This window comes from Mus caroli, chromosome 13, assembly GCF_900094665.2.
Source record: "Mus caroli chromosome 13, CAROLI_EIJ_v1.1, whole genome shotgun sequence".
NCBI lineage: Eukaryota > Metazoa > Chordata > Mammalia > Rodentia > Muridae > Mus > Mus caroli.
In genome coordinates, this window is record NC_034582.1 from 106,611,393 (window position 1) to 106,634,307 (window position 22,915).

Consider the following 22,915-nt stretch of genomic DNA (forward strand, 5'->3'; position numbering starts at 1 on the left):
GGGCTCTTTGTCCTAACTGCTGTGTGTGAGGCTGGAATGTGGCAATAGATGCCGCATTCTGTATCTTCCTTCAGAGCCCCCATCTTTGTCCTGCTATGTGATGTCCCATGAAGGGTGAGGAGGCACTCTGCATCCTACCTCAGGGTGTGATGTAAGGTGTGTGTTCAGTGTCAGCTATTGCAGACTCATGTGTTCAGAACTTCTATATGTTAAAGTACCAGGGAAAAGTCCATTGTTTTTGTGAAAGCATAATTTGTTCTAGCACTGTTGCGGGAGTAGAAAATCTATTCCTAATACAGGCTGGGCATTCAGATACTTATTCTTTATATTTATATATTTATAGCATTTTATATTTTTAATTACCATGTTGTGTTTTTAAAAGTTTAAAGGAAGTAGTGTATGAATACACTTTTGTTTAGGCAGTGTTGCTGTTTAACTTTAATCCCAGCACTTGGGAGACAGAGGCAGGTGGGTTACTGAGTTTGAGGCTAGCCTGGTCTACACAGTGAGTTCTAGGACAGCCAAGGCTACACAAAGAGACCCTGTCTCAACTCCCTCCCCCCCACACACCCATAATACCCCACAACTTTTGAATATCCTGATTGACAGGTAAAAGATATGGAGGCATGGGGCTCTCAGTGTCTCATGTCTAATAGACATTGCCTTCAGGCAATGTGGCAATTCTGATCTCAAATCTAGAACTTGTATCAGGCAGTCCCTCTCCTTTAGGTGTAGACCAGCATCCCAGGGTGTCTTTATTATAGTATGCCTCTTCTCTGAGACAGGAACAAGAGGGTAGCTGTTTATTTTTTTATTTTGTCTCCTAGGCATTACACACACACACACACACACACACACACACACACACACATACACACACACACACCACAGCAAGTTAATAGGCTAATAGCCACACCAATTATGTAGTAATGTTACTGTTACATGTTTTAATCTCTTTAGTTGGGGGAAGTATTGCAGACAGGCATAAGTTAGCAGCAACCAAGGGAACTCAAACCTTTAAGAACTTAATGCACATTTCGTCCACTTGAACTTCCTCTGTGGTTCATCAGACTTTGGAAGTGCCTGCGTTGGCACCTTTGTACACTCAGCCCTGGCTTGAGGCTTAGAAAATCTGCATGGCAAGCCAAGTAATTATTAGAATACACAGTGTGTGAATGTTTAAGACTTTATAGCATCCATATTTTGCCAAATTTGAGTATTAGTGTTTAACATGGCTACTTTAAGGACTGTACTTCTAAATGAAATTTTGTGTGTGAACTAAGTAATGGATTTAAAGTATATTTTTATTGTATTTTTCAATTTTTCATTTTGTCTTATTGTAAATATGTACGTATAGCATGAGTGTGTGCATGTATATACACATATGTATATATAGTAGGTAGTTATATAATTTAATCAACATGTGTTCTCTTTTCTTCTCTGTCATTCTCCAAGAAAAAGTTTTGTAAGAGGTTTTACATTGCTCTTGCTTTCTTGCTTGGTCCTCTTGCCTCTTCCCCCTCTCTCCTATTCCCCTCCCCCTCTCTTTCCATATGCTCATGGCGGGCTTCTGCTTCTCTCTCTCTCTCTCTCTCTCTCTCTCTCTCTCTCTCTCCATCCTCTCAACTTCCCTCACCATGCCCTGAATAAACTTTATTCTATGGTTTAAAAAAAAAGAGGTTTTACATTGCAATCTAGCATAGATTTTGTTTGTTTAGCTTTAGTGATGGCATATGAGACTATACTGTGGCCTTAGGCTGTAGGGTTTTTGCTTACTCAATTGTACTTGGCTCTTTTTCAAGGAATGTTGGTCTTGACTCTTGGAGGGAATTTCCCGGAAAGTTTGGCTGTAATGCTATAGAAGCAACTCTGTAGGTCCGTAGAGGAGCAGCTCATCAACAAAGACTCCTTGTCCTGAGTCCCGAGAGGATGGCATCGAGAGCCCACCTGTCCCTCATCGCAGGAACTGAAAGAAATGAGCAGGGTTCGCAGGATTCAGATCCCATGAGCTAGAGGATGATCTTTCAACCCCAACCCCTGGCGTTCGCATGACCTGCGATACAGGCCTGGGAGGCTCCCTGAGTTTGTTTAGGAGCCAGCACCGCCCTCATAAGAACCACAATTTCTTGTTTTCCCTGCACCACACAATTGGATTTTTCTTTACATACCCAGGGTTGAGCCACAGAGGCCTTATTTGGCACGAACGCTTTTCTCTGGGGGAACTAAACAGAAGTGAGGGCATAGCTGGAGGAGAAGCACTCATTTCTGCTGTGGCTCAGGAGCAAATCATGCCCATGAGAAAATAGCCAGGCATTGCTAGCCTCCCACTGCCCATAGCTCCCCATTCATATCCATGAACTCTCCAGGCAGTTTTCAGAAGTCTAGAAAGACCGAGGAGCCGACCCGCTTTGTGCAGGTTGTAGTTATATTCATATTTCAATTTTAGGTTCCACAAAGCCACTTTCATCTCATGACCTGAGAGCCGTGACCAATGATGACAAGGCAGGAAACAGAACTGTAACATTTACAGTTGTCAGGTCCCCTAGGCTCGGGAGACTGCTGAAGATGAACCCGGATAACCGCACAGAGGACGTTTCCATTTTTACCCAATGTCTGGTGAGTCCTCACGTCCATTTTGTGCCACTGAGTGGGACTGCGAGTCTGAGCAGAGAGGACCTCTCATTTGTCTTCAGCCTGCTAAACCAATTAGACATGGGCCATGGCCCAGGCCACTTCTACGTCATTTAAAACGGGGTTCATTTTAGTGAGCAGAACATGAGATAGATGTCAGAAAACACCATGCAGATTCTGAAAGTATCAAATTAAAAAATGTACTCAGAGCTGGAGAGATGCGTCAGTGGTTGAGAGCACTGACTGCTCTTGCAGAAGACCCAGGTTCAAGTCCCACCATGCTGGGGAGCTCTCAACACTCTGTAACTCCATCCCCAAGAGCGCCCTAACTTCTCTTTTGGATTCTGCATGCACACACACTCACATGCACTACATGTGCTCTGCACACACAGGCACGTGCACACACACACACACACACACACACACACTTAAAAGTAAGGAAATATTTTTAAGGGGGTCCTTTAAAAGGAAATCCAAAGCGTATATATATTTACATCTAACATGACATGTACTAATTATGTAGTATATTATAATTGTGTGTATATGTAGTTTATATCCAGGGACTTTGTAACTTTGCTGGTTTAAATATCTTCTTATTGAAATGAATAAGCACTCAAAACATTTTTTGCCTTCTGGCCAGGAATTGAGTGAACCAAAACATGATTGTTTATGTGTTATTTCATCTTCTAAAGGTGATGTTCTCCAAATGTAATTCTTTAATTTAAGCATTCCTTTGGTTGGTAATCTGTCATCCTCTTTCTGTCCTAGAATACCGGTCTGAAAATTTATTTGGCTATAGCTTTGAGTAACTGAAGAATTTTCTGAATCTCAAGTCAAGTTTCGAGGAAATAGAGTTCTTTACCTTTGAACTCGTTCTGTATGGTGTGAGGAGAGTGGACATGGCTTTTGCTTTTCAGTTGTCTGTGTGCGTTTGAGGGAGTGGATTGTGAGGCAAGCTTCATAAGCCTCCAGTGTAACACTGAAAAGAAGAAGTATAATGTCTGCAGTTTGCAGTTTTTTCCAAGACACAGAACAAAAGCTTGGAATGAAAACTCCATTGTGTAGGGAATTAAGATGTGCCCAGAAGCATCAACACATGCCCGGGGTCAGTTGGCCTTTGGAATACTAATAAGAATGATGTTATTTCTCGAAGAGTACGTTGGCTCTAGCCCCAGTTCTTTTAAAGGACAAAACAAGACAAAACATTTTGACTATTATTTCCAAGAGCTTTTAATTTCAAATATGTGGCATTTTTAGATTAAGATTGATATATCCAAAATAAGTGTTAGTGAATATAGAAGCTAGAACTAAGTAGCTTTTGCTACAATAACAAAAAAACCCCAAGTCCCAGTGTCTTGTGATAACCAGCCTGCCCTTCTCACTTGCACTCTCTGACAACCGTGGGTTGGCTGTGGTCTGTTGTTCATGACTTCGTTCTTTCAGAATCTAGCTACTGGAACAGCCTCGCTCTAGTCATGCATGGAAGGCAGTAAAGGGCAGTGTGATGGTGGACCATGGGAACCTGTGCAGCTTGTATTCTAGAACATCCTTTGTATTCACATACCACAGGAGGTAGCTTGTGACCAGTGTGGTGGATAAACTGAATATTTGGAGCTGTGTTCTAACTGCTATGGTGCACTGACATGCAAACAGAAAACTGTGTATAATACTGGAAGCCAGGTACGTTTTCCTAAGAAAACAAACCACCTTTAGCGTAGAACACATTTGTGAATAGGAAATTCACACACCAAGCCAACTAGAAGGTCCCAGGCAAGCAAGGTCTTGATTAAATAAAATCCAGTTACTTCCAGATTTGAATGGCTTGCTGCCCCTTCTGATTATTCTGCCTTTGTAACACATAGCAGGTATCCGACAAACTTGTCAGCGATGGCAGATACGGGCCAGAGCAGGAGAGGTGTTCTATGGGAGCTCAGTGCTGCACAAGGAAACGGGGGCAGGCTCCAGTCAGGAAACAACCAGTCCCAGGCCACAGATCAGGGGACACAGTGTCTGGCTCGTCCCATCCCATGGCCCTTTCTTCTGATGAACATGCACCTGCCATTCCAGAGGTGTGGTTGAAAACTTAGAATCAAAGGACAAAGAAGAAATTATTTTATCATTTGAAAGGTTGTATACAAAGACTGTGTATCTGGCTTTGTACACAAGGCACGCCCCTGATATAATAATTTCTTTCTCCCTAAAACCTCGTCTCAGATATAGTTGTAGTTCGTAGAATTTCCACACGACAGCCATCTGGTGCCTTTGTTGTGTGGTATGTGGAGAGATTTTATAGTTTAGGTATCTGAGACCTACTGGTAACTTCTGGGATTGTGCAGAGGTTTCTTGGCACAATACCAGGAGATCTAGGCTCCCTCTGTGACTCAGCAAATCACATAGGTGTTAAACCTGTTTTGTTATCTTGAAAACGGGAGGAGTCATAGCAGTGATTGTTGAAACCATGTTCATGTATGCAGACTCAGACCTAAAGCATGCATGTTCACATGGTTACACAGCCTATTGATAGCAGAGCCAAGAGCGGAGCCCAGGGCTCTGGATTCTAGGTCATGCTCTGGTCAAATTAACCAGGGCTTTCCCCTAAGTGGTTAAATGTGGCTAAGACAGTAATAGATGTAAAGTGTGTAGCATGTTTCCCACACTTAATTGACGGTTGTGGAGATGGAAAGTATCCTTCTAATGATCAGGAGAGACACAAGCTAGAAATACTATATGATTTGTACATCATATGGGCACCTGGTACACCCAAAGGCAATGTGCATACAAAGTCAGGAAGCACACAGAGAGAGACACACTCAAAGACCAAGCTTCTGTTGGATCCAGAGTGTTGTCCAAGCCGCTTTTCCAAGGGGGCATTTGAGTGGGTAAGATGAAATCAGACAGGTACTTGTTCCAGGAGGCTACATGGTAACTTAGACCACATATGACCTGCCCTCAGGTGGGTCTGAGCTTCAAGGGGTCAGTCATATAGGCTACATTAGCTGTCCCCTAGGGGGGTGGACATCACAGAGCAGTTGCTTAAGGTGACTACCTGTGTGGGCCATGCTAAAGACTTTCACTGAGGAGACTGGCATCACGATGACTGAGAAAGTCCATCTGGTATTCAAGATGGGTGGTGAGGTGACCGGACATCCTAAGGATTATAAACACTAATTAGATGGGGTTTGAGGCTGATGCCTAGCTTTTTGTTCTTGGAAATGTGAAAAGTCCCTTTCTATTTCTCATATTTAAAAGGAGTTTCCCAGGGGAAGGCAATTTTCTGCTACACTGGAACTGGCTGGTGTTTGCCCTAATGTGCAGCAGTCATTTAATGAATGGAAATGAGGTCATCAGAGGAGAATGACATTTGCTCCACCTATGACCCACTTATTGTTTCCTTTAGAGAGTTCCTAGTGTTCTCAAATACATTTCCCTAGGGGATGATGAGAGAGGAGAGCTAAGGAAATATAAGAGGTCTCATGCAGGGACCAAGTGTTCCATCCCTGGCCAGAGCCCAGGCTGGAGGAACAAAGAGGCCTGAGGATGGACGTCTCCAAGGACTTGTTCTGACAGGGCAAGAGGGATGTGGTGGGAGGAGGGGAGCCGCTGGGAGCTGCTGCTGACAAGTCTCAGGGTTTTCCAACATCTATGTTTGTCACTTTTGAATACTTGTCTCTCTTTACGCCTCAAGCATCATAAAGAAAGTCAATGATGTGAGGAAGACTACAGAGAAATCCAGGGAAAGCTCTGGTCCTTTCAGGCTCATAGATAGCTTTGGTGTGATAGTGGGTATTATACACACACACACACACACACACACACACACACGACATTCAAGGGCTTTCTGATGCTGTAACAGAGTATCTGAGAGGAATCCATGTGGAGGAGAACAGGTTTATTTTGGCTCGGCTGCTGAAGCTTCAGCCCTTTGTCAGCTGTCACTTGCTTTAAGGCTGGCGAGGCAGAACATCCCAGCGAGGCACACAGGTAGAGAAATGCTTACTTCCTGAAGGCTGGGAAGCACAAAGAGAGAAGACAGGATATGGAGGCAAAGGTTGCAATGTCCCCTCAGGGGCTCATCCCCAGTCACCTAACTCACCCTCAGTGGTTTCTCCACCTCTTCAAGGTCCCACCCCCGCCCCAATAACTCCAAAGCCAGGGAACCCCAATAATTCAAAATCCAGAGAACAAACACATGGGGTTCTGGGGGACATTTCAGATCCAAACTACAATGCATACTTTATAAAAGCAAGGGCAGAAAACAATAAAATGTTAAATTTATATCAAGACAGAGCAGAATACCACCAATTAATATAGTAAACGTGCATTGATCTGAATGTATTCCAGGGATAAGGACATGGCTCTAGGGCTAAGAGCATCTGCTGTGCAAGCATGAAGGCCTGAGTTCACATTCCCAGCAGACACATAAAAGGACTGCTCTGACCTCTGCATGTGTAAGCATGGGTTAAAGCATATACACACTTATGTGTGTGCATTATGTGTGTGCGTGCACACACACACACACACACACTACACCACGTACACACATTAAACAACACTGAAAGCATTCCAATCCTGGTTAGCATATATGTTTAGAAATGGGCATTTTTCTGTATGGTTTGAGAGCAGAAAGAAATTAGCCTTTCTTCTTGCCCCTCCCACACACTGCCTCCTTTTCCACATGCAGATGGCGAAGGGGCTTTGGCACTGCCTGAAGTTGTGGGGAGCGGGTGTGGTGGCAGTCCCAAAGGCGCCAGGGACTGCAGCTAAGTCGTATGACTTGCACCTGACTTCCTCATATAAGCCACAAACATCGTGAGAGCTGCGCAGGTGTACCAGGTTACTGGCGAAGCCATTTTGGTGGAGATATGCCCCTGCTGCCCTGATTAGCTGAAGCTGCNTACTTGGTGAGGTGATGTGGCCTGCTGTGAGTGGATGGGAACTGATAGTATATAAGAGTGAGAGGCCCAAGGCTCGGGGCCTACACAGTCAATGCGCAGCCCAATAAACGTGTGCAGAAGGATCCTATTGTGGTGTCTTTCTTGCTGGTGAGACGGGCGCTCACATGAAGTTGATAACTTCTATCAAGTGGTACCCAGGTCAGTTCCCAGTCATCGTATGACAGCTCAGATTTACCATCAGTCAGCTTTAGAACATTTGGGAAGTCAAAGAACGGTGGAGAGGACAGGGGGCCTTTCTCTTGGACTGGTGTTTGCTCAGTCGTGCAGCAGTCCTGCCTGAGGCTGTATGCTCAACAGAGTGCGGGAAGCCTTCCTCTGAAATCCTCCATGAAGATCCTGATTAGCACGTATGTGCTTTTATCTGGCCTCTTCAATGTGATGGGGAGAGAAAAAAAAGAGATAACACTCAGGAAGTAATTTCAACTATGTAAAGAGTTCAGAGCTATTTAGCCCTGTGTAACTTAATAATGGCTAATTACCAGTAGACTTTCTAGACCAGCTTTTCTTCTTCAGAGTCAGTTCTAGCCAAGTGACCTGCTAAGCATTCAATAGGGACATTGTAGGCAGTTGATGGCTGAGTGCTCTTTCACCCTTTAACGGAAGGAATTAATTTGCCCTTGGCTCTCTACCTGCAGGGTACTGGGGACTAGGGATGGAGGTTGAAAGTACTGCACCATTTGCATATAAAACATACACTTTTCTTGCTTGTGAAGAAATGACCATTTAAAATTAGTACTTACGAAAGAAAATAGCTCATGAGAAACCGAGACTGCATTGTGCTTTATATACTTCAGCAAAATAACTCTTAAGAAAGTACTTTTGATGTCATTGCCCAATGTTAGTTTCTTAGCCCAGAATAAGTTCACTATGTTTTCTGTGTTGTGTCAGCTTACCAAGATAAGCAAGGGGCCGCTTTGTTTTTCAGTGTCAAATCCTAAGGGGGTTAAGCTAACCCACAGGAAGCAAGCATAGGATGTATCCACAGAGAAGACAACCATCAGACTCCCAGTGCACGAAAGTGCTCTTACACACTGGAGAAGGTTCTGTTCACTTCCAAGAACTCATGAACAAAGCAAGCTGCAGAGGCCACAGAACACACTGATGGCTTCCAGGTGAAGCTCACAGCTAATTGAGTGATCTTCATTCCGGTGCTTGTAGAGATAATTTAGAGTCATTAAAACAGCCAAGTGTTCTAGCTTTGAGGTTTATGACAGCCGGCCTCTTTTCTTTTCCACAAAGCCGGTAATTGCATCTCAGCTATTGTACTTTTGTGGGCCCGATGCCATCCGTCGTGGTCTCCTCTGCTTCTGCAGCACAGATAATGGTTTCCCAGGAACACATTTAGAAAATCACAGAGCCATGCTGGGCTGTTAATTTTTGTCCAATTACTCCTCCCCAAATCTGGACTTACTGCTTTCATAACATATACATGTTTTAGAGAATTACAGACACATTTCTCAAAGGCTGGAAATTAACTTGTTATAATTTAATAGGGAGTAAAATCAGCTTAATGTCTCATTAGGCTTTTGTCTTTGAATCTGCAGAGTTGGGAGGGGCCAGCCTTCCTGTCATTCATGGTGGTACCCACCCATCATGTGCCTCTTTGGGCTCACTGGTTCAGTCGCAATCAGGCCTACTTGTCTTTGTGGACATTCTCCACTGATATTTTTCTTACAGCAGTTTTTTTTTGCATCACACTTCTCTGAGTTATGTGGAGAGTATCGTTCCACATGTTGGAGATTATTGTATTGTCATGTAGTCATCGATCCATTACTTGAATTTAAACGTGGCTGGTAACTCTTGGCCCTGTGGCTTTGAATAGTCAAAATGTTCTGTTCTGTTAGAATGGTTGGCTCTTTCTATGAAAAGGCAGACAGCACTCATTCCCATTTAATGAGAGTGGCTTATTTCTTCTCCTTCTATTCAGTTTCCATAGACACTGTAATACAGTACTGTAAGCAGGATGGTGTTTCTGGTTAGTTTTTGTCAATTTGACACAAACTAAAAACTAAAACCTAAGAAGAGGGGAACTCATTTGAGAAACTGCCTCCCTAACGTTGGGCTATAGGCATGTCTGTAAGGCATTTTCTTGATTTATGGCTGATGTGGGATAGATGACCCAGCCCACTGTCGCTGATGTCACCCCTGGACAGGTGGTCTAGGATCATATGCAAGTTGAGCAAACCTTGAGAAGCAAACCAGTGAGTCCCTGAACTCCTACTCTGGCTTCCATGGTCTTAGACTGTGATATGGAAGTGTAAGCTAGATCATCTCTGTGCTACATGGAAGTTAAACCAAATAAACTCTTTGTTCCCCATGTCATTTTGGGTCAGTGTTACTTCACAAAAACAAAAACCAAACTTGAACAGTGACTAAGTCTTCTTTCATAGCTATGCTGTCCAGAGTCTGAACTCCATCCTTCTCGACCTAAATCCTAAATCCTCTTGGAGTGTGTTACCTTTCCACCGGAAGGGCCACCATTATGGCTCTAGAGCACAATTGGGTGCAAGCACAGCAAGATTTCTATAGCTGAGGTACAGGGTGTCATGGCTACAGAATTCCCGGGGGACAGGCTGTATAAAGTGAGGCTGATTCTCCCTTAGTAAGGATGAAGCAGAAAAGATAATCTTAGATGATAACACTTAGAAATATCTAGCTAGAGATTGGCAACTGAATATCACACCCAAATAATTATCAGTGATTCATGCCTCTGAATGACTCTATTGGTCTCGGCAGCAACTTACTAGAAAGAAAATCTCTGCAAGGGCTCCAGAAATATATCTGTAAGTATTACTTTCTCTCCAGAGAGGATTAAATCTTCATTTATATAGAAGAGTCTCTAGGGACTCATGTTACTCTTAAGTATGTAGCTCTTTAACACATTAACCAAATGAGACCACACAAAGTGTTATAATTTGGAAAGAGCAAAAGGTAGGATTGGACATCTTGATTTAGTTTCATACAAGTACAGGAACTTCTGAAAATAGTGGGTCCTGGCCTCTGGAACTTGTGAATGAATGACCCCTTTCTCGGCAGACTTTGAAGATGCAGTTAACAGTCATAGGCTTGGAAGAGTGGCCTGGATGACCTAGATGGCCCTAAGTGCCATCATCTGTGCCTTTTCAAGAGGGAGGCAGGAGGAGATTTACATAGGCAGATGAGGAAAGCCAGCTGACCACAGAGGAAGTTAAATATTGCAGCCACAGGTCAAGGAATGCTTGTAGCCAGGCAAGCTGAAGAAGACAAGGAAGCCATGCATCTTCGGAGAGTTGGGGGGACGGATGCAGTAGTTGACTCCACCAAGCCTGGCACATTCAAGAGCCTTCTTCACTCTTTTCCAGTGGGTGACTCTTTGATCCATAAGCACGAATGACCGTTAGCTCTCTGGCTCTACATTTATGAAGCAGCTGTCAGCTGGTCTCCTTGGGGCCTCCAATCAGAAATTGATCGAAAGGGAAAAAACAAAAAGACTCCCTTTTTGACCTATCCAACCCTCTACCTCCTAGTGTCTTATAAGTTTCTCTGTGATTAAAAAAACAAAAAACAAAAACATCGTCAGTGTAGATCTGGTATACTGCCTCTCTGTTGTTGTGTGCGGTATATGAATATGTGTACATGTGTTGATGGTATATGCCCATGCACACACATGGAGGCCAGAGGTGGGTGTCGGTTGTCCACCTCTACTGTCCACCATTGCATCCTTTGAGACAGGAGTTCTCACTGACCCTGGGCTCACCGATTGGCTAGCCTAACTGGACAGTGTCTGGGATCTGCGTGCCTCTGCCCCTACAACACTGGGGTTACCAGTGCAGGTCACCATTCCCAGCTTTTCGTGTGGATGCTGAGGGTGGGCTTTGGCACTTCTTACCCACGGAGCCATCTCCCCAGCCCCAATACTGCTTCTCTTTAAATCATCAGTCACGATGAACGCAGGCTGTTGGAAGAGATATTCCACAGAACCACTGCAGATCAATACAAGTTCTGGTTAATAACTGATGGCCTTGGCCAGACCACGCAATGAAGTGGCGTTTGTTCACTCTGGTCACACTTTGTAGCTGGCTCTCCCCATTCCTGAGCTCCCTGGAGCTGCAGCACATATCCTATGAATTCTTTGTAGCCTATAATCTCAGTGTTCCACAGTGCCACAGTGTGGATGCAGCCCTTAGATTGTGGAAATAGCTTGAACTCGGGAGTTTCATAGAACTAGGTATGAAACTAAGCCACTAAAATAAAGTGCCTTGTGGAGTGCCTGCTATCTGTAGAATTCTAATAAAGGCTAGGTATTTTCTCTGTTGTTGTTAAATACATACAAATATAAGAAATACCCTGGGTTGCCTTCCTTCTGTCTATATAAGGTTATAAGCATATAAACTTGACAATGAAATGTTGTAAAACAGTTTCAATGTAGATTATTTGTTCATTAAACACATGTTTATTTAAACGCTTATTCTAGATGCTAAAAAAAAAAAAGTATAAAGCAACAGGAAATGAGCTTTCCAAACATGTTCTAGAAAATATTCACCTTGTGAAGCCTGGGCTATAACTCTCTGGGCATTTAATATTATGCTGCAATTCAGTGTAAGAACTGTGTATGGCCTTTTGCCCAACTCAGAACCCAGTGAGAAATCCATGAGTGAGAACTAGAATGCTCTGGAAAGACCTAGAAATGCCCAGGGTCTGGCATTTTGATCACTGAAATGGTAACACACTAGGAAGGGGAAATACAGATCCACAAGAAGATATTATTTTGCATTTCAGTATACAGATAGGGCATAGAGAGAAGCTAGCTGATTTGCACAAACAGAGCTGAATACTATATACATTTGAATTTTGGTCTGGCCAATCCAGGTTTCAAAATACACTGCATCTTTTTTTTTTTTTCTTTTTTGGTTTTTCGAGGTAGGGTTTCTCTATATAGCCCTGGCTGTCCTGGAACTCACTTTGTAGACCAGGCTGGCCTCGAACTCAGAAATCTGCCTGCCTCTGCCTCTGCCTCCCGAGGGCATCTTGATACATCCATTTTTATATTAATATCTATTCTCTTCCATGGCAGAAGAAGAGCAGAAATCCAGGCGGTTGGGAACAAAGCAACCTCCGAAAAGGACTGAGGACAAAGCTCCTAGATGAACCAGGCAATCTTGGCTGTTCCCAGCTCTGCAGTCAACTAACCCGGTGTAGTCACTATTGTATTGTTATTGCTATCACAAAGTACCTGACAAAAAAACAAGCTAAGAAGCGTTTATTTGGACTTACAGTTCGTGGGGAAAAGTCCATCGTGACAAGGAAGTCATGGGGTATAGAGCCAGGAAGCAGAAAAAAGTACACACCGGTGTCCAGACCACTGCTTCTTTTTTTTCCCAAACCTCAGCCATAGGAATGGTGCTGCTGACATCAGGGTGATATCAGGGTAGCTTTAACACCTCAATTAACCTAATGTAGAAAGTCCCTCTTAGAATAATCAAACGGATTTATCTCCATGGTGATTCTAAGACCCATCAAACTGTAATGGAGATTAATCGTCACACCCTAAGTTGGAGGAAGGGCGGAGTTCTCCAGATGTTCACCTTCCCAGCTGCCTCTCAGTTGTAAACTGTAGCCCATTGCAGAGAGCCCAGTAGGGCCTCTGGCCTTCTGAGAGCCAAATATTTCTCCTTAGCGTTTAACTATTATTTGAGGTCATATAGAAATCAAGGACATGAGATAGAAATTTGATCACAGAAACCCAAAGAATGCTTTATCTTCCCTTCAAACAAAAGCTACTTGTGAAGAGTTTTAAAATTTGGAACCAACGCTGGAGGAAGGAGTAGTGTAGCCACTGGTAACTTACCTATGCTTGCTCCCTTCCCCTCCCTCCCTCCCTCCCTCCCTCCCTCCCTCCCTCCCTCCCATCTCCCCCACCTCTAAGTAGGAGGGAAATTTGTTGGGAAGATCAACAAATTCACTGGGAGTGGAAAGGGATTGGAGATGATTACGGAGCTGGTTGCTCACAACTTTAATCCCAGCACTCAGGAGGCAGAGGAAGGCAGATCTGTGAGCTCAAGGCCAGCCTGGACAACTGAGTGAGACCCAGGACAGCCAGAGCTACACAGAGAATTACTGTTTTGAAAAACCAAGAGGGGGGGGAATAATGGGATGAAATATGATTGAATACATTATATACATGTGTGAAATTGTCACAGAATGAATAAAAACATTTTAAGCTTTGGAAGTATATAGACTTCTAATGTAATATTGGATTACAGCCTTGTTAAAAGTCCACAGAAGGACCAAGTTGGGGGGTCATAGGGATAGAGATGAAAACATGGAGGGTGGGGACAGACCAGTGTGACAGCACAGGAGGTGGCCTCTTGTCTTCAGTGTACAAGACTTTTGTAGGTGGGTTTCTTGCCCTCATTCTGTTTGTATTGGTCATCATAAAAGAGAATGCTAACTCCTTCCCAAAGCTCATTGAAAAAAATGAGAATTATTTACTGTATTTAATTTTGTATTTGAAATAAGTTATAAGGTAATTACTAAAAGTATGAGGAGTCCACTATTCCTCCATATTCCCAAAGTGCTAGTCTTCAACAAGACTTAGGCTATCGTTTCTTTACACAATTGTCTTTGCAGTGGCAATTTCTAAAATTAAGGCAATCTCATATAATCACAGTGTAATTTTCAAATTTATAATTTTAACATTGCTACAATGTCAATATGCAATTTATATATCATATTAAACTTTCCTAAATTGTTCCAACAAATGTCTTTAATAGGAAAGAGAAAATTATCCACCACATAGAACATAACATTTAGTTATCCAGTTTCTTTAGTTTCCTTCAATTTGGAACCATTCTTTACTTATCAATATAATGTCTTTTATGACCTTGTCAATAGAGTAATTTATGACATTTATTATGACACGATGTACATGTGGACGTCAGAGAACAACTTGTGAGAGTTAGTTCTCTCCTTCCACCTTGGGGATGGAACTTAGGTCATTGAGCTTGGTGGCCATTTTGCCAGCTGAACTTAAGAGTACAGGGCAGTTCTCTCCAGCCTTCCTCACTGTGCATTCTGTGTAGAGATTCAAGTTGTGAATTCTGGGCAAGGATTCAGGATATGCATCCTCTGCATAGATTCAACCTCTGCATTCTGAGCAGGAATACCACGGGGCTGCTGGGTTCTTCTCAGCTTCCTGCTGCTCAACCATGATGCTCACTTTGTCCTAGGGTTGTAGTTGGCTTTTATATTCACCATACCATTCATCACTCCCTGGGTTTACAGTTTCTCCACTTTCAAGGCATGATCCTCTCTTGTGATTTGTGCCCCCAGGTCCCATGAGGACATAATTGGTGACCGTTTCCAGCATGTCCTGTTTATCACTCCTCTTTAGCTCGTTCGAGTGGTGGTTTCTTTCACTGTCGCTTTCCTGCTTCGTTTATTAGTGGAGATGCCGTTGGCTTTCTGATGGTATTTTGATGACTTCTGCAAGAGGGAAAATAGCTGGACAAATCTAAATTGATAGGAGAGAAAACCCCATCATCTTCCCTTCTTCAGCCCCAGAGCCCAGGTACTCAGCTAACTCGGTTATCCGTATGCACTTCATGCAGTGGAAACAGACAGTTACCTGAAGTTGTTCCTGGGGCCATTTTGGTTTGGCTGACCAAATTCTTAACCGTCTGTAAGCTCTTTGCTCCCTCACAATTCATCTCACAGAATACTAGTTTCAGTCTCTCTGGGCCTTCTCTCAACACACACACACACACACACACACACACACATACACACACACACCACGTAAAAAGTAGGGACTTACAGATGAAAAGGCACCTATGAGAATGGATGGCCTTCTAAGGGTCTCAACTCAGACAAAAGCAGACCCTGTGTACGTATATGGATTTTGTTTGTTTCTTTTGTCTTTGTTTTTGCTTTATTTTTACCAGGTTGATAGAGAAATTTGGACACCGGCTGCATATTTGCTAATGTCAGTTAGTTATTTTTAATCTTGAGGTACAATGCTTTGGAAAGTCACATCACACAGGTACTTCCTGAAGGATGTATGGATAAGCTCATATAATGTCTAAGAGTTGATCACAAATAGCCAGCTGGACAGAAAGTAGACAGCACTATCTGAAAAACGAGACCTGTCATATGAGCTAATAATGGCTGACACTGTCTGTCAAGTAAGGAGGGTTTAGTATGCCCGTGGGACATTGGACTATACACAGACAGGCTGGTCTTCAGTCGAGCTGAGGTGAAACCCCCGGAGTGGTGATAATTCACTTACATGCTCCTGGAACTCTGGCTCCTGTCGAAATTACTGCCCCCTCAGCCCCCACAAGAGAAGCATGGTTAGTAGTCACATAGGCAATGTCCCAAGCTTCTGACCTTCAGGCTAGACTCCTCCCCAGTTACCTAGCAACAGAAAAGATAGCAGCATACCATAAGAGGGGCTGCTTGGCCCCTCCTCGATCTCTCACTCCTCTTGTACTCTTGCTCTTGCTCTTCTCACTCCTCTTACTCTCCTCTCCCTCTCTTCCTCTCTCTCCCTTTTACTCTCTAGCCTTTCTTCTCTCTCTCCCTTTCCCCTTTGTCTCCTCTTGGCCATGGCTGGTCTCTCTCTTTCTTTCCACCTTCTCTCCTTTCTCCCTGCTTTTCTATAGTAAAGCCTTAAAACCATAGACAGACTCTGTTCATCAAGGTCCTCTGTGCAGACTCTCACCTGTGTGGGAACCTCTCTCCTCTCAGCCCTCTCTCCCATAACGCTGAGGCTACAGGGTGTCACCCCAGGGCCCCTTGGTTTCAGGGGCTGCCCCTTGTCCACCCCTACCCCCCCCCAGTTGAATGGGGTCAGTGGTTTAGATGCCCACCTGGGGCCAAGTGGAAAGCGTCTGGCAGCCCTCCCGCGTCTGTCTGCCCAGAGCCTAGGAGGAACTCTGGCTGGACGTGGGCTATCCTCCCTCCCACCCTCCTTCCCCAGCCCCCTTTAAGTTCCCACATATACCCTTTCCATAAGAAAATCACTCCAGGGCAATGGCCATCTCAGAGTCAACGGGCTTCTCTCTGATGGCTAGATCAGGTTTGAAATACGATCTCCTTGCTGTGAAGAGGAGGTCACCACATTTTCATGTTTTTTTTTTCCTTTATACAAATACATGAAATAATTTAAGCATGAGTATAGTAAGCCCCACAAAGAGCATGCCTCCTCCATGTAGAATGTGTGTTGACCGTTGTATCATCTGGGAAGCTTGGCCCTAATTGTACTTCCTTCTGTCCAGGTGAGTGAAGGGCTGATACTCTACCAGCATGTGGATCTTGAGAGCACGGGGTGGGCCTCAGAAGACTCTTTCACATTCACAGCATCTTCCCCTCCAGTGGAGCTGGGCCCCGAGGCTTTTCAGATCACCATTTCATATGAAGTGAACGAGTCAGGTCGACAGAGCCGGCTGCGTGCAAATACAGGTACTGCCAACAAACCAAGGCTAGTGCTTTGTCTATAGAAGAGAGAAAAATGTGGAAATCCGTCTTTCCCTTTTAGACCATGCTACACATTCATCCTCTGCGATAAGACAGACACAGTTACAGCCAGTGGTGGTTACTCTGTCATGAGTCTCGTGGCAAGGATTGACAGTTGACTCTAAAGAGTCTCTTTGTGCCTCCACTGGGAGCTTTATCATGCACAGACTGAAAGTTGTTGATACAATGAAAATGATGAATAGAAAAGGATAACTAAGAGCTGGGCCTGTCTATAGCAGGAGAGCTTTAGCTATGGGGCAGTTAGGGAAGTAACATTACATACATGGACATGGATGTGCAGTTTTTAAAGATTCCTTGCCTGAAATACTGGCTTGCTGGCTTAATGGTTGCTTGCATTCACTTCCCAACCACTCTCCTCCCACTTCCTGTGTCCTTCCCTGCTCCAGCCCTGCTCCTTTCTTCCCTCAGTATAGTTCCCACCTCTGCCTTCCTGCCACATGGAAGTGTTATCACTTCCCATCCCTGTCAGGAGGCCACATTTTCTTTGCCATTCATCTATGCATGGACATCTAGCCTGATCTTATTTTCTGTCTACTGTGAATAGTGCAGCAGTAAATGTAGGTGTGCAGGTATCTCTGTGGACTGCTAAGAGTCCTTTGAGTACATACCCAACTGTGTATAGCTGACTTATATAGCAGTTCTGTTTTCACTTTGGTTTTTTTGTTTTGTTTTGCTTTCTGAGGGACCTCTGTATCGGCTTCTATAGGAATGTGTTTATGTTTAAATTTTATTTTTGTATGCTAATTTAGACACTTAGCAACCTACTGTTTGAATCATCCACTGAGAGGAATTCTTAGGAGAGACAGCTCCATGACTAAATGTCTCTTTGTTCTTTAACTGTTTCAATAGGAGCCTCTGTCAAGGAAGGAGATAAAGTTCTCATTGACCAATCAAAATTAGATGCCTCCAACCTCTTACTTCAGCTACCCCAACCTCAGCGTTCTTCCCATGAGATCTGGTTCCAGGTTACGGCTCTTCCTCACCATGGAACCATTATGGTTGGAGAGAGAAACATTACCACGGGAAGACCCTACTTCTCCCAGCACACAGTTAATGTATTTGGAGCCACGTATCTTCATGATGACTCTGAATCACTGGCTGATAATTTTACCTTTGCTGTTTGGCCAAACCCAAAGAACCAGTCCACCAGCAAGCCAGAGGCTGGCTTTCTGGAAGAGATGTTCAACATCACCATCACCCCTGTGAATGATCAGCCTCCAGAATTAAAGACCAAAGGGCTGCGGCTGACAGTTCTGCAGGGCGATAGGTTGGTTATGGGACCTGAAATCCTCAATGTAGAAGATATAGATAGTCCTCCAAGTGAAATCCAATATGAGATCATCCGTCATCCCAACAATGGCTTCTTAGCCATGGCTCACGATCCAGATGCCCCTGCTCACCATTTTACACAGGCGGACATCAATAACGCTCGGGTGTGGTTCATACAGGATAGAAGCCCATCCTCTGGAGTGTTTTATTTTAGTGTGACCGACGGCAAACACCGCCCTCTCTACAAGCTCTTCCACCTGGATGTCACCCCCATTTCCATCACTCTTGTGAACCTCACAGACCTGCTTCTCCCACAAGGCCAGAACACTGTCCCCATCACCAACACTCACCTTTCAGCAGTGACCAATGGTAGGAGCCTCCAGATCATCTACAGAGTGACACAGCCCCTCCAAAGCGGCCACTTGCTGATTGAAAACCAGGTGGTCAACAGCTTTGGGCAGGAGGATTTGGACTCTGGAAGACTCTCTTACCACATGACCAATCTCACAGCCTCCGGAGATCAGCTGAGGTTCTCACTGCTTACAACAGAGTGCAACTTGACGGAGCAGACCCTGAACATCAGGGTGCAGCCTTTGTTGTGGGTTATAGCAAACCTGAAAGTGACCAACAGAGTGGCTCACCAGCTTAGGACAGAGGATCTAGATGCAACCGAGCTTGCTAACAGGACTAATAGTGATCCCATGTTTGAAGTGATACAACCCCTAGTCCATGGACGACTTGTTCGAAGAGCAGTAGACAGCCCTGTGATGGAAGAGGTCACTCAGTTCACCCAGACAGACATCAACCAAGGGCAGCTGGTGCTTGAGCCACAGGCTAATCTAACAGGCACCCGCACACTGAATGACTCCTTCACCTTCTTGCTCAGCGCAGACCATGTGCAGCCAGCAACAGGTTATCTAGCCTTTACCATAGTGCCACCAGACCCCTTACCTTTACAGACATTTACACCAGATGTGCCTTTATTTGTCACCGGAGAGACCCTCGTGGCCTCTGTTTTCTCTCAGAAAAAACTTAGGGCTTCTATTAAAAAACAGACAGAAATTCCAGGGAATCTGACCCAGGGCAGATGGCAGGGGACAGATTCCTGGGGTCAACTCAGTAGCAAAGAGCCAAATATAGATGCCAAGGTCTCTCCCACCAGGGTCATTTGGCCATATGCTGCCACCAAAGTGGGGGAGTCTCTTTCTGGGGGAGCCATGCAGCCGGAAATGAGCCGTCACCCTCTGGTGGTCATCATACCTTTGGCTGCTGTGTTCCTCCTCCTGCTGGTGACTGTGGTGGTCCTGTGTGTTTGGCTACTGAGCCGAAAGGAGGACAAACCCAAATCACTTATCCAGCCAAAGACAAACCCGAAGTCCCCATCCACAGGCTCTAGAGCAGAGAGGAGTGGAGCCATTCCCACGGTCACGGTGACACCCCTTATTAGAAGCTCCAGCAGCCTGGCTCCCAGTCTGTTCCGGACCCAATCATATGATGGGCCAGCCCCTCTGGGGGCGGAGCCTATGGAGAAATGTGCTCCTTGGGACTCGTGGGTGAACTTGGATCCTGACATGGCCAAGCTCTGTCGACAAACCAACCCCGCACTGAAACGCAACCAGTACTGGGTATAAATGGGGAGCCCCCCTCCTACACCACCTCATACTCATTCTCTCTCCTTCGCTCCCCCCCCCACCTCTCTCTCCCCCTTCACCCCCCTTTCCACTTTCCCATCTCTCTCCTTTTCTGCTCTCCTCCCCTCCCCCATCTCTTGCTGTTACTGACCACTTACGGTGTATAGGTACGAAGATCAACTCTGGGTTATAACGGTGAAGGAATGCGCTTCGGATCAAGGAAGGCTGTCCATTAGGTGTAGTTACACACAGGGCCCACTCACAGTCCAGTGCTGTTGGTGAGTGCACTCCTGGGCCTTCCACAGTGGTCCCTTGCCAGGACCTGACACTCTGTTAAGAATTAAACTGCACTAAGGTACTGCTGAGCAGTGGGACCCCATTGGAAGCAGTGCCTTTAACTTGGGGCTCGGAGTTAAGGGAGGACGGTGTGGGTGCTTTTCATGGTCGATTCACCCTCACGGTGAGTCAGCAGGAGGTGCTGGGTCTCTCTCCACAGAAGAGGCCATTTATTACATCGGCGAGTTTGTTTATGGGATATTTATGTGTGTGGAGTCTCCTCAGGTTGGTTTCCTCGTGCAGGAAATGCCTTGTTCAGATCACAGGGCAAACAGACCTCTTTGAGGATAGTCCTTAAATCCGATGTATTTTTATCCAGAGGCATTGTTTACAGAGGGATCTGTAAAGTCAAGAAATACCTGAAGCTCTGAGGTGTAGAAAGGTGTGTTAAAAGCTTTTTATTTTTTTGATGCCTTAGTTTGGCATCCTTTTACAATAAATGGAAATAATGGCAAATTTGTATTTGAATTGTCTACTTGAACCGTTGTCCACCATTAATTTCTGTAAGTCTAAAATGAAGCTTTCAGTCCTTACACTAAGGCAGCCTTGGGCTGCAGAGTATAGCACACCCACAAATGTGAGACTGAGGCTTGCACAAATGATTCAGATTTTTCTGTGGAGAGTAATATAGTAAAGATTTTAGGTTTGTGGGCTACACGTGGTCTCTGTCATTTGTTTTTCTTGTGTTCATCTTTCCTAAAACAAAGTTTGTTTTAAGAGAATGCACAAAAAGAAATCCTTAGCTCTTGAGTTTGGCCCATATGTTATGAAGTCTTTGCCAGGCTTTGCTTTAGGCAGCTGAAGTGTGCTGAATTATGTCAACTAGTGAACTCAGTAGAGATGAGCATTCTGAAGGTGGCTCTGGGACTCATAATTATCAGGGGTGGTAGCTCTTTTGTCCCTTCTGCTCTGCCATCCTCAGGCTCTTTATGGTTATGAGATGGCTGCCCCAGCGCCCCAGCAGAGTGGACATATTCAAGGCAGAATCACACAGCACAGTGGCTTTTTGTTTGAGAGACTCATTTTATGTGTATTAGTTGTTTTCTAGTAAGGAGACTTCCTTCCCATTTCATTAGCTTTCGTACCTTATCATCTAAACCAAGCCACATGCTTTCTGCCCTTTTCACCCACCACCGGCAGAGCGAATAAGACCTCATGACTGACATCTCTCCCAGGGTCACCCTCATGACTGACGATCTCTCCCAAGGTCACCCGTCTTCTCGCTGTGGATATAGAGGAGGATGGAGGAGCAGGTAGACAGAAATGGGCCTATTAAAATACTCGTCATGTATTGTAATCCATGAGACACCACACTTCTGCTTTTCACATAGGTGTCCGCTGCTTTTTCATGTTGAATGGTGTTCTTAAAGCTGGAGCCCATGATTGAGGGTTAAGGGTACCAGTTTTAGGACAAAAGTCTCGGGTATGAGAGTCCCAACAAAGCTTAGTCACTTGTCCCAGTGCACCAACTGAAGATATAAACAGAGCTGGGTATGGTGGCCCATGTCTGCATTCCCAGCACTTGGAAGGCAGAGGCAGGAGGATCACTGCAGTTTTGAGGCCAGCCTAGGCTACATGGCAAATTTCAGGCCAGCCTGTGATATAGAACAACAACCACCAATCAAACAACAACAAAACAAAGACAGAAACAAAAACCAAACAGTAGACAGAGGAGACAGAGAAAGATTTAATCACAGCCACACTGGGAAGAACAGATAAGGGGATGGGTGTCGCCCATCCCCAAGTCTGTCTTCCTGGTTTCAACAGAGGAAGAATTAAGGCAGGGAACAAAAAGTCTGCATAGAGAAGCAGTCCTACTTGAAGTGGGGTCTGGTTGATCCTTATCTCAGTACTGGCTCTGCAAGCTGACTCCAAGACATTCTTATTGCTTGAAGTCTGATGTCAGGGAATGTTCTACCTGCAGAGGCCTGCCGTTCCTGGAGTGCAAGGGGAAGTGCAGGGCTAAGGCTTAGACTGGAGACTTCCAGGCATCTTCATGGGAGTCTGTAAAAAGTTGATGGTATGGTCCCCTCGGCTTTGATCTCTGTGAGTTCAAAGCCAGTCAGGACTATATACATACACACATACATGTATACTATATATATAAGTATATATGTGTGTGTGTGTGTGTGTGTGTGTGTGTCCTAGGCTCTCTTTATGTGCCTTCAGCCTTGAAGGGGAGTGAGAGGGAAAGCATCACTGGCATTTGGATACTGCTTGAGTGGTCAGCATGCCTCCATGCAGGATTAAGCAGGAATCTGAACCACCGTCTTAAACAAGAGGGCAGAAGCAAAATGAAGGAGGAGGAATGATGGTGTGCACCTACTCCACATTTTACTACCTAGGTCCTAGGGAGGGAGGGCTTAGCACTTCTTAGCAAAAGTGATTTTGAGTTCCCGTTACAGGATGGTGGGGCTGTGAATAGATCTTCGAGGGGAAAGATGCTTCCTGGGACATTTGAAAATGGTTGGAGAAACCAGTAAAAAGGACACATGCTCCACTATGTTCATAGCAGCCCTATTTATAATAGCCAGAAGCTGGAAAGAACCCAGATGCCCCTCAACAGAGGAATGGATA

General features: G+C 44.7%; 1 protein-coding gene across 1 annotated transcript in view; it reads left to right on the top strand.

Moving 5' to 3' along the window:
* The window catches only part of LOC110307747 (chondroitin sulfate proteoglycan 4-like), a 67,174-nt gene extending 47,246 nt beyond the window's left edge, over positions 1–19,928 (top strand). Inside the window, 4 exon segments of the mRNA XM_029484999.1 lie at positions 2,447–2,616; positions 16,844–17,027; positions 17,952–19,876; positions 19,878–19,928. Coding sequence (XP_029340859.1) covers positions 2,447–2,616; positions 16,844–17,027; positions 17,952–19,876; positions 19,878–19,928 — 2,330 coding nt within the window.
* The last annotated feature ends 2,987 nt before the right edge of the window (positions 19,929–22,915 follow it).